Source organism: Glycine max, chromosome 8 (assembly GCF_000004515.6).
Source record: "Glycine max cultivar Williams 82 chromosome 8, Glycine_max_v4.0, whole genome shotgun sequence".
Taxonomy (NCBI): domain Eukaryota; kingdom Viridiplantae; phylum Streptophyta; class Magnoliopsida; order Fabales; family Fabaceae; genus Glycine; species Glycine max.
The window spans coordinates 8,151,829-8,164,288 of NC_038244.2; the positions used below are offsets into that span (position 1 = coordinate 8,151,829).

Here is a 12,460-nt window from a genome sequence, read left to right on the forward strand (position 1 = left end):
ATGAATTTAATGAAAAAATCATATTTGATTTTTATCATATACAAAATTTTTCTAGAATAGTTATGCAGCAAAATTAATCTTTGACATAATGTGTTAGAGGACATTCATGATTTCTAACTAACAATAAAAAAGAAATTGATCAAATAATAACAAATATAATCCCTTATTTTTTAGGTTTGAAATTGTTCTTCATTTTCGGCAATTAACTTCTTTAAATTGAAAAACACTATGTTTTGAAACTTAATTTGATATGTTAATTCAATCCTTCAATCTATCGTTCAAAGAAATTAAAGAAAATCCTTATTGATAATTGCAAGTAAGTTTTATCGATAACAAACGTCTCTCCTCACATAAAAATCCTTTCATAAATCATCTTAGTTGGTGTTGATTTTTCATTTGATACTTAAATGGGTTTAATATTTAATACTCGAAGACAAGAAGGTGATTTAATTGGGATGGGAAGCGAGGTGATGATATATGTCAGGTGAGAACATTTATTTGTGTATGGAGGTTCATTACATAACACATGCAAGCCGTATGTGTATGTCATGTGCATTATATGAAAGTCACTCTCAACTTGCCTGTAACTAAGAGAAAACAAAGGGTTCAAACCCCAACACATAAAGAAATTGGGTGCAACGAAGAAAAGTGCCACAATAATGTTGTGTAAATCCAAAACTCCATTATGGTCCTCACTCTACCACTACCACCAACACTACAATAGATCTTTGAATACAACAAGGAACACTATTTAACTCTAGACTATAGATTGGAATATACAAACCTTTGTAACGTGCTATGTCTCTCTCTTACTGTCGTAAGTACGATGTTTATTCCTAAAGACTATGTGAGTTGAGGATATTTTGCTGAAAATAACTTTCAATCAAATGTCAGGTTTTAAGAAAATATTATTCAATTAAAAATTAATAAATTATATAATAATTGATCAAAATTATTGGATATAATTATATATATATATATATATATATATATGAATGGTTAATATCATAAACATATGAAAACTATTGCTACATCAGTTGTATTTCATGATTTTATAAAATAGTTATTGAGTGATTTTAATATAATAAAATATTAATTTAGTTCCTAAATATTATCAACAGTCGATTCGAATCCTGATGTTTATTTTTTACGAAAAAATCAAATATAGTCACTAATTTAAATAATTGCCATTTAATTTAGTTTCTAAAATCGACAGTACGGTTAGTTTTATTTTAATTGTTCACGTAAAGATTTAAATGCATTCTAATTTATAAATTTACATACACAATTTAAACTTATATAAGTTGTATAAAATAAATCAAACAAAAGTCAATTTTTTTTACTTTACTTTATATACACCTGTCAGTGTAAAAAAATTACAATGTCAACTATTTAAAAATAATCATTAACTAGATTTAATAATTATTATTATTATAAAAATCGATAAAGTTATTGAAGTTTAAACCAAAGAACTTCATATAAGTTATCGAAACCTCGCATTAGTGAGTTAAACAAAAGTCACTTTTAATGTCTTAGGTGACTTTTTTATGATTTTATGTACGAGTATATAAAATTAAATAGGCATTCTGTAAATAAAGTAACAATTAAAACGATCTTGTCATTACTTGTTACTTTTGTAATTGACTGATGGACCGGTTGGATTAATTTTTTTGTTTTTATTTATCAGTTGTAAACTTTTCATTAATTATGCTTAAGAAGGAGGTGTTAAATTTGTGTCCACTCAAGAATTACTCAGAACTTTTGTATCTATAAACAATCATCTATGCAAATAAGTTGATAGATGGCTGAATTTTTTAAGCATATTATGATAAGTTTGATTTCTAGTTATGTGAATGAATAATATTTTGTTGAAATAAATAAAATTAATTTTAGTGATTTATGTCTCAATAATAATAATAAAGGCTTCATATGCTTTTGATGATGGGGACATGGGGTTCATAATGAGTGCTCCATGCACGTGGAATTTTGGTGAATATTCTTCACTTGCAGTTTTCTCCATCCATTTCTGAGGTGGTGGAGTACTTGACAACGACAACATCTATGACATGCGCCTGATCAATGAATGGAGATAAATTGCAAGGTTTGAGCGTGTTGCTTAATTTTCTTAATTATGATAAATTTTACCGGCAATTTTGCATGGCTTAAGGAGGATAGTTTAATTGCCAACCACGAAAATAGTAAACAGACCTTCCCTCTAGATCCTCGATTCACCATATTGAATCACATGCATTACACGGTTGTTTGACTTATCAAATACATATGAAACCTTTCGATCCATGTTGCAATCCACAAAATTTTTCACATGTCAAAATTAGAGTTTTTTGTTTTTTTGGTACTTGTCAATTTTTTTCTGGTGTACAATTAGAGGTTTTAAAGACTTATAGTCACTTAACTCGTCACCACAAATTGCACGTGAATTGATTTAATAATATAATAATCCAAAAATTATATATATAATATAGTGAGAGGATCCTTTTTCATGACAGAATGAGAATGAGAATGAAAATAATGAATAATGACTACGATCAATGTAATAGTATGCTTGAGATGACAAGATAAGTCAAATCAACTATGAAACTACGATCAATGTAAAATAACATATAATAACTATGAAAAAATAATAGTGACACTGGTTTTGAAGTAATCACCATAATTTTAAAAGAGTATCCAAATATGTTATAAATCTTGTTATGAGCAGTTAAAAATAAAAAATAAAAATTATGCGTATAATTGTTTTACTATCATATTAAACTCTATGTAGTCTGCGAATGCATACAAATTTCTGCTCATTGGACGCTTGCCAACATGGATTGAGCACTTACATGTCAATTATCAGTCATAATAACAGAACATTTACTAACAATTACTGATAGTTGTACGAGTATGCAAATTATTTGAGTTGACTTCTGAACAGAAAAACGGTTATGTAGCAGCTGTATTAGGCAAATGAATCTCATGGAAAAAAGAATGAACCACTTTACGGCCAGCATCAGGGCTAAACAAATTAAATGATTAAATCTATGCGTATTATAACATCCGGAAGTTCGAATATTTGTGGCATCATATAACCCATATCAAAAGTTAATTGCTCCTATCTTTCCTTGAAAGGTTTCCCTACCTCAGTTGAGTTGGGAAGGCTTAAATGATTAACCTACATCAAGATCCGATACTCCGCCAAGATTCATTAGTGTCATTTTTATACTGTACAGTTTCATATCATCGCATAATTGTGCTACAATACTTCCCATTTAACACCTACCTGAATTAACAGGGTTACATCACATGCAAGCGTTTGGCTACAAAGATGAAAAGTATACTAAAAAGAATATCTAAAATGTGCCGTATTTTCAACCAGACTTTCAGGATAATACATGACTCATGCCAACTCCCGCCTCCGAACTGCTTTGGAAGCTACACTGAAGATTTTACCTTATTGTCTCTCTGCAAATCCATGACCAGAGGCACCGACGTGTGACACACCTACATGAAATTTAAAATGTGCAATGTTCGTTATTTTATCAAAATATATTTTAATGAATGCAAAAATATATTATTTCGGTTTACAAAAATAATTACATATTTTTTTCAGCTTCGAACACAACTAGAAGGAAACAGAACAAGAAAGATACAGAAAACAATGTGGAAAAAAGAAGACAGAAGGGTCAAAAGTCAACCTGAGAAAGTCCCCGGCACCAGTCTTCTGCAATAATTAAAATACTTAGGCTGAAGAATCCTTCTGCATTAAAAAAATAACAATGAAGAATAAATATCATGTTAGGAGAGAGCAGAGAGCAGAAAGCAGATTACAAGGTATTCAGGTCAGCAAAGCCAGCATCAGCAAAGAATAATATCACCTTAGTGATATTATCTACTGTATCATGAGGGTCCACCTGTATGTTACACGTACTGTGGCATGTGGGAATTATATACATAATCCAAAACCGTTAGAAACTTTGCCTAACCAACGGGTATTGCTGAACTCTTGGGGATAATAACAATTGCATTTATCCATCGATATTAACCATCTCCCTTTTTAACAGTGGAAATTGTTATAATTTGATATTAAACATATCCTTCAGTTCAGGTTTAGTGTGTTGAAAGGCAAGAATAAAAGAGAAAAGTTGTCTTCCAACCAGAACACGCGTCTATGTGGAATGGCTATATACATTGTTACATCTAGTAATGTGTATATAATCTTGCCATTCTTCATTAAACATAAGAGATTAGGTGGGACTTTGCAGTTTGCAATTTATGATCTATCCAGGAAATGCCCCCCAAAAACTAGTCACTTATTATGATGCTTGTATTATAGTTTAATGCAAGACTCCTTTCACTGTCGTCATGATTAATTGATGACTTGATGTATTGTTTTCAGTTTTCACATTCATACTAATAAGAAATTTATAATCACAATACAAGCCACAAGTAGGCTTATAGCAGATTATACTTGTGGCCAGTATTATGAAAAGAGAAAGAAAAAAGACGTATCAAGAAAGACATTGCATCATATCAGCTGTAATTAACAAGTATTGATTTGAACTACAATTTGTAAACTGTAGGCTACCTTTGGCTTTAATATCTTTTGACTGTCACTGAAGTATTGATTTGGATGGTTAATCCCTGCATCACACGTCATGCCATGAAGAGCTTCAAATGTCAAGGTGCAAGCCAACTGCATAAACGTTATCCATATAATCAGATATCAAATCCAAAGGTTTTGAAAATTGATTATTGAAATTCAGTGGGTTGTGCTAAGACCTACCTGATAATGTCTATTTTTCACTTTGTCCATCACATCTTCCATTGCCCAACTGTTTACCCCCATTCTGCTGAGAGCAGCTCTTAGATTCTCTTCACTATTAAATTCAAATGGCATCAATTAAATGTCATGTCCGTACAAAATAAATAGAATACCGTAAGTAAGGAGACTGAACAACAGAATAAGCATCTCCAATGATAATTAAAAATTAGTAAATTAACCCCTCCCCCTTCAACTTATTAGATGTGCAGCTTACTCCCTGAGGTTTGATTAAAGCATTTATCAAGTAAAATTTACTGGACAATAACCTAGCTATTTCACATCTCCAATACAGAAGGCTAAACTATCCATTTGATAGCACAAGTATTAAGAGTGACCTGAAATTTCGATAAGGGCAACCATGATGATCTCCAGCTCCAGGAGTTGATGAAATAATCTTTTGACAAGAATAGGGAGTGTAGTCCTGTAACATCCATCAAAATATTACTTGTTGAAACTCATCATAATATGCATGCATTATGCATACAAAAACATTGAAATTTTGTGTTTCAAAGCCTAGTTTCAAAATAGAAATCAGTAACAGAAATATATTTAAAACATCTCATAAATCAGTGGGGGAAATTCAAAACTTACAGTTCTCTTCCCTTCCTTTCCATAATTATGGCGTATGTTGTATGCATATTGTTTCTCAAACTTCTCCAAACCAACCTACAATGAGATCTTACATTTGATTGATTATTAATGTAATTTGATATAAAGAAAGAAGCTAAAACTGGTATACAGATTCAGAATGATTTAAAAGTATTAAATGTCTATTTAAAGACCATATAAAGATGCCTAGAGAGATATGGAATGCATTGAATAGTCAGGTATACAGATTCAGAATGATTTAAAAGTATTATGAAATAATGTGCAAAAATTATTATCAGAGTCTAAAACTGTTGTATTTCTAATTCCCCATTCATGTAACTGAAAATATAATTTCGAATATTTAACTTTGAAATCTGAAGGAATTGTCAGATTTTACTTTCCACAGTAGATCATGTGCAACAAGTGTACTTACCTTTTTAGAGAACTCTGACCTCCAAAACGCAAGTGCATCATCCAGATTTATGCCAACACCCTACTTACATTATCAAGAAAAGAACAAAAGATAAGAGAACAAAGACAAAGGGAGGAAAACAGATAAAAAGTAATCAAGAAGTAAACATATGAAGATACCTCATTGATTTTCTCCATCAATCACACATAAATAAATCAGAATGAAAGTGAACCAAAATGTATTACTTTGACAATGATATTTCTAAACAAGCATAATCATACAACCATAAACCCATGTTCTTTAATTGTGCCATTTTACCCATACGAAATGAGTCCAAGTGTCAAAGACTGACATAAAATTCAGACTCGGGGTATCATAAATTTATGCGTATAAAAAACACAAATATCAATTTTCAACACAAGGTGCCGGACTTTGTTCCACTTATATCTCATTAATTACTTGAAACTAAAGAAAGTATCTTCAACTGTCAAGATAATTCCAGCCAATCATTTTCCTTTCCTCAAACCATGTGTAAATAAACAAGTGTCAAGCCTCATTTAAAACCTCAAACTTATAACCATCTAGACTCTACAGATATTTTTATTATGCCCAGATGGAAGCCAAAAGCAACCTTCAGAAAGAGGCCTAGTTGCATCCTCCCTCCATGCTTTAAATGATGATCCTCTTTCAGCTGCATAAAAAGTGGTATAAATCAGGACATGAGACAAAACTGAAAAACAATATAAGGACTCGATATGAAAAAGATAAAAGATAAGTAAGAAGAAAGAAATTGCAGATGAATCAAGCAGGAAGAAACACATGAGCATAATTAATGCCAATCTCTAACCTTATCAAATAGGTGACGCATGCACAAAGGAAATGAGCTCTTGGCAACTTGATCAATGTCCTTTAATGATATATCAGCATATTCTTTTGACTGCAGAGGTTTTCAATCGAAGTGACCATTGTCAATCCTCAAATAAATACCTAATAACAGAAATAAATGGAAGAATATACTGTTTGAATTACCTGAGAATAATCAGGACCCAGATAACTTGAGGACAGGGCTTCCACAATCTACATAGAAAGCTATGTCAACTTTTATAACAAAAAGGATCTATTGATATACAACAAGAAAAACCACACTTACAGGAGTCAACCTATGTTTCTCTTGCTCTCTAACTGAAGATGTCCATTTTCTGCAACAATTAGATGAAACTCTAAGAATCTTAAATCACAAATTGCATTTAAAGAAAGAAAATCAAGAATACATGTGAGAAAATTTATTGAGATCCAAATGACCAATGAAACCTGTTTGTAAGGATTAGTGCCTTTGACAGTTGACTACGGAATAGTGTGGCTACAAGTGAAACAATCTAGGAAGGAGGCAAAGTTGAAACATAGAAAAGATTTACTATAACCAATACTTTGTGATTCATTGCAATAACAAATAGAAAGTAATTACACTAGTGAACCTGATTCATTGCAACATATGCATATCCTTGATTTATAAACACCTTCCGTCCAGCAACAAGCTCTGGAACTTCTTCAAATGGTACCTATATGAGAATAAAAGAAAAGATATACAATTGTTGTAACCCAAAAACTGAGGGAGAATGTTAGATAACAATGACATATGTGAATGATGTAATGAAATCTATTAGCTGTCAAACTCGTGGGTAGTTACTCTGTCAAAATAACAAGGTCTATCCTTTCTCAAAACATTCACTAATCAATGTCTTTCAACCTAAGATCCCAAAAGAACACAACTAGAAGTTGTGAGAGAAGACATCACTATGTTCATCACTCCCTCTCTCACACAAAAACAAGCTTTTGAAATCACACAGAGACCAAAGGATAATTAATTACTATTTCCTAACAGTTTTTTTTTATAGATTCAGATATTTTTAACTAGTTAATTGCTTTCTTTTTCTTTTTTGTGAACAAGGAGGAATCATTAGAATTCGGTATTTTTTATTGAAAAAGAGAACCTATTTTCTACAAAGAAGGATAAGAAATATTTAAAACAGTCACTGAGTTAATATTTAAAGTAGAACTGCATGTCACCCTGTGCATGGATCTCTTCATTTGCAAGACAAGACATAACTAAGAAAAAAAGATTGAACACATACCTTGTAGAAGATAGCATCTGCTGCAAAAAAAGTAAGCGAAGCCAAGCAAAACATAAGCACATTAGATTTGAAAAAGTAATAAAAACTAGGAAATAAAACTTAAAGAAGAAAAATGAGGCATAAATTTCAAAACTCTAGATTTTTTCTTTTTCTTGTAGAATAGTAGTGCAAATATACCACTTGAAAAATTTCCCTAGATATCTTCTTCAGAAATTAACCCATGCAACTGCTAGCTGACTAGTGGATTTATAATTACATACTAAACAAATTCTAAAAGAAGCAGAAGGAAAGATGCGCCTTAGCTCTTAGGTAGCAACAGCTAGTTATATTCCTATTCATTCAACAACCTCCAGCATGGTGCATTCAAATTATTTCTGCTGATCCATACCAATATGCTAAATAATCATTGAGAAAAAGAAGCAATGTGCTCCTACCAGTAGGCGAAGGCTGACCCATAGAACGTGCAACTTGTCCCAATTTCTCTTTTATGCTCTGAAAATCAAAAACATCATTTCTTTAGGTACTGAGGTATTTGTGCCTCAGAACAAAATTAGTTTTGCACAAATCAACTTCATGGTAAAATTCAAATACAAGAGTCAAGAGCAAACCAATAAAACAAATGGCATGTGACTACCTCAAATTCCACATTGCTAACGGCCTTGTAAGGAAGGTCAAATTCTTCCATGACTGCTCTCTGTGCACTCATAAACAAAGTATATGATAAATAAGTACTTAACTTGAAATGCAAAAACAATACAGAGTAGGCAGATTTTACCTGAGCTTCAGCATTCAGAAGGCGAAAACGGTAGCGAAAGAGTGCAGATTCCGTGGAAAGAAACCATTTCCTCAAGTCCTCCCTGGGAATACAGGCATATATAATTATGCATTTTTAGCATATATTTAATAATTAGAAATATAATTAGGATTTCTTGCAACAGTTTCTCTTACTAATCTTTCTGTTTCCTTTCTTTGGTCTGGGTATAGCATCATTAAGGATTAATACACTTGCACAACCATAAAATATGATCAATACACGTAATTGGAGTCAATGGTCTTAGACTCTCATCATTACCAATTTATTCAATTTGTAGTAACCTTCCATTTATTTTGATCAGCCATTATTAGTCAAACAACCGAGGATTCTTTTCAATGGCACAGAACAACATAGAAAAAGAATGCACAAAAGAGAGAGAAGAGCTCTTACGTTCTGCAATACACCAGACGTAGAACAAAATGTGATATAATATCCTTGTTCAGAACCTGAGATGCGTCTTGATGTCTCATATTCATTTTCCACAGGTCCTTTACCTGTACAAGAGGTGATTCACATGGAAATAGTCCACCATACAGAATTATTTTTTTTGTCAATCTCAAGACAGGAACTAATTAATCAATATTGTCACGAGCTTTTTACCAAATTCTCCATTTCTTCCGATTTTTTTCCACGCGACATACCATCAGAAATCCCCTTGAGAACTGCAACAAGCAAAAATATCCATAAAAAAACAAACAACAACTTGAAAAACGTCGGATGTCAACGGAAGTTAAAGAAAGAAATGCAAACACACACGATTTCATACTAATTTAATACATTAGAAAGAAAAAAACACAAATCGCTTGCAGATTTCAGGTCTTCACTTCGACAATACACGAATTTCTTAAATCTAGCATATATATGGCGAGCAGCGGACAGAGTTAAAAGCAGAGTAGATTATCGAAACTCTAGGCACGAACAGAGAGGAAATCTGAAACAGATCTCTCGAATTGGAAGAAACAAAATACGATGAGAGATGAAGAAAATAGACCTCGGAGGCGATCGATGGCGAAGGACTCGAAATCCTCGAGCCTGACTTCGAGTGGGGGAGCAGAGCGATAGAGGGGAATGGTGGGAGCAGAAACGGCGTCATTGGAAGAGGAAAACGAGTTTCTGCGATTCTGAGGACGAACGATCTCCATCGCTTTCTTTCTTCTTTCTGCGACAATTACAATCAGCAACGGCGAGAGTGTGGAGTAAGTTCGAGTTGCTTCCCTCCCAGGTTCTCAATCCGCGCCAAATTATTTGGCCCTGGGACACAAAATGGCGGGAACACTTTTTTCTTTTTCCTTTTCTTTTTTATTTTTATTTTTGAGTCGTGCTCGGTCGTAGTGTCATTAATATTGAAAATAAAAAAGATCATGAGTTAGTTATTAATATTTACGAGAATAAATAGATATTTGTTAAATTATAATTATTTATCAATTTTACTCGTTTAAAAGGATTAAAAATATTTGTTATAAATGAAAATTTGCCCCCTTTTGTTCTATTTAACACGTAGGAAATGTTTGATAAGCAGAAAAAATATTTATACACGACAATCATGATTCTTGAATATTATGTTTCTTTGAAATAAATAAAATTATTTTAATTGATCGTTAGTAATATTTAGATAAGTTTTTCATGAATAAAAAAATAATGTGATATTTTTATCATTTATTTTAATGTAACAAGGGTGATATGATATTTTTCTGTAGTGAAAAATTAAATTTGGAAAAAAAAATCACCTCGTGGAAAAGAAGTTTTTGTGAAAAACTATTTAAAAATATTCCTAAAAAATATTTTTTCAAATGTTAATTTTTAAAAATACATGTGAGAAACTAAGATTCCAATTACACTAATTAGTGAATATTTTACTAAATTTTAGCTTTATCAATCAGTCGTCTTTTTTTAGGGTAATTAGTTGGGTTAATAAGGCAAGAAACATACAATTAACTGAATTAAGTATAAATTGTTAAATCTTGGAATGGTATAAATGTATAATAAAGATCAGTTAGGCGCCGGTTGTGCGGTGCATCTCCCATTGATTAATTGATTAAGTTTCTTCTCCAGGGATTCACCCCACAGAAAAGATAGAACAAAAAACAACATAACATTGCGAATAAAGTGAGCAGAAATTTGTGCATGCGAAGCATTCCTTTGCTCTGTTAGCCACAACCACAATGGCGACCCCATATATATTCCGAGTGGAACCTAAAATTCAAATCGTGTCATGCTTACTTAGGTATACGTAACTCCCCACAACAGGGTATGACGTCGTATATTGCAAGTACTAATAAAATTTGATAGTGTTTTATGATAAAATTTTAGAATCGAATATCACCGCTATTATTGATCTGAATCTCTCACAGTAGTCATCATATTTTTCATGTAACTAATGCAACTCTTTTTGGCTACATTTAATTAATGTAATTTTGCATCTATCAATTTTATAATTCAAACTATATTAATTTAAAGTCATACTCATGAATAACGCGTTGATATATTTTAATAAAATCAATAACTTCTCACATTAATAATAATTTAAATTATTTATAATATTTAATTTTACATATTAAAAATTATTAAATAAAATAAACTTAAAAATTTACACTAATTCAATATTAATATCTATGCCCAAATTTATTTGTTTTTGTAATTAATTACTTTAAAATATATTTGTTGAAAAATAATAAATTAAATTCATAACTTTAAAGTTATAATATAATATAATATGAAAATAAGAAAAAATATAAAAATTATATATATATATATATTTAAAAATAAAATTATTAATAGTCATATTCAATGTTAATTATTTAAATTGGAACTAATTAGATAAATATTTATAATATATAAAAACTGACCTTTTTAATATTGCATTGCCACATCATTAAACTTAGTGACCCGGAGGAACCATAAATTCTCAATATCACGTGTATATTAATTCAACCAGCACTAATAGTTTATATATTTTAATAAAACCAAAAAATAATAATTTAAATTATTTGTAATATTTGATTTTACATATTGAATTAATATGAAGGAAAAAATATTAAATGAAATAAATATAAAATTTTACACTAATTTAATATTATTATCTATGCACAAATTTATTTATTTTTATAATTAGTTACTTTACATATATTTCTAGAAAAATAATAAATTAAATTTATGACTTTAAAGTTATAATATAATGTGAAAATAAAAAAAAAAGATCAAAATTATATATATATATATATATTTTAAAATAAAATTATTAATAGGTATATTCAATGTTGGTTATTTAAAATTAGAACTAATTAAATAAATATAAATTAATGATAAAAGACTAATAGTTAGTATAAATACAAGAATTCTTACATTATTTTTATTGTAAACTTTATTTTATAAACTAATTTTTTTAAAAACTAAAAATGTAATAATTAAATAATAAATATTATTGGCTTTCCTTTTATATAAACATTAATGCAATGAATACCAATAGAATTTAATGAGTTTTAAGATTGAATTTTATGAATTAACTTATTTGTCAAATATAATTTTTAATTAAGTTCAATCATAGTCATTTAAATATATTAACCCTGATTATATAATTTTGATACTATTTCAAATAATAATTTTGACTTTAACAGTAAATTAAATAATATCTTACTATGTTTAATTTTATTATTTTTTAGAAGGCATCAACGTCTCAGTTTCTCTACTATACG

The 12,460-nt window shown here is 30.2% G+C and overlaps 1 protein-coding gene across 2 annotated transcripts; it reads right to left on the reverse strand.

The window, feature by feature from the left end:
- Positions 1–3,188: 3,188 nt before the first annotated feature.
- LOC100816023 (probable DNA primase large subunit) lies at positions 3,189–10,052 on the reverse strand. Of its 2 annotated transcripts, none has more exons than XM_006585071.4 (20): positions 9,760–10,052; positions 9,369–9,430; positions 9,159–9,262; positions 8,730–8,811; positions 8,589–8,648; positions 8,389–8,446; positions 7,955–7,971; positions 7,298–7,381; positions 7,134–7,198; positions 6,973–7,021; positions 6,852–6,899; positions 6,670–6,759; positions 6,454–6,513; positions 5,844–5,903; positions 5,414–5,488; positions 5,158–5,243; positions 4,784–4,877; positions 4,586–4,693; positions 3,696–3,757; positions 3,189–3,501 (listed from the first exon to the last, which is right to left on the reverse strand). In XM_006585071.4, the coding sequence occupies exons 1-19, from the start codon at positions 9,908–9,910 to the stop codon at positions 3,740–3,742; spliced, it is 1,371 nt and encodes a 456-aa protein (XP_006585134.1). In that variant the 5' UTR covers positions 9,911–10,052; the 3' UTR covers positions 3,189–3,501; positions 3,696–3,739. The 2 variants fall into 2 exon arrangements, with proteins under 2 accessions (XP_006585134.1, XP_006585133.1); XM_006585070.4 differs by having other exon boundaries at positions 7,955–7,974; positions 9,760–10,051.
- Positions 10,053–12,460: the final 2,408 nt, after the last annotated feature.

What these genes read in the sequence shown, in the direction of transcription:
- LOC100816023 (XM_006585070.4), bottom strand. Translation starts at nt 9,910, where the DNA reads ATGGAGATCGTTCGTCCTCAGAATCGCAGAAACTCGTTTTCCTCTTCC. An exon ending in CAGATGCTATCTTCTACAAG is followed by an intron (nt 7,382 to 7,954) that starts GTATGTGTTCAA and finishes ATTCTCATATAG; the next exon opens with GTACCATTTGAAGAAGTTCC. An exon ending in GGTCAGAGTTCTCTAAAAAG is followed by an intron (nt 5,489 to 5,843) that starts GTAAGTACACTT and finishes ATCTCATTGTAG; the next exon opens with GTTGGTTTGGAGAAGTTTGA.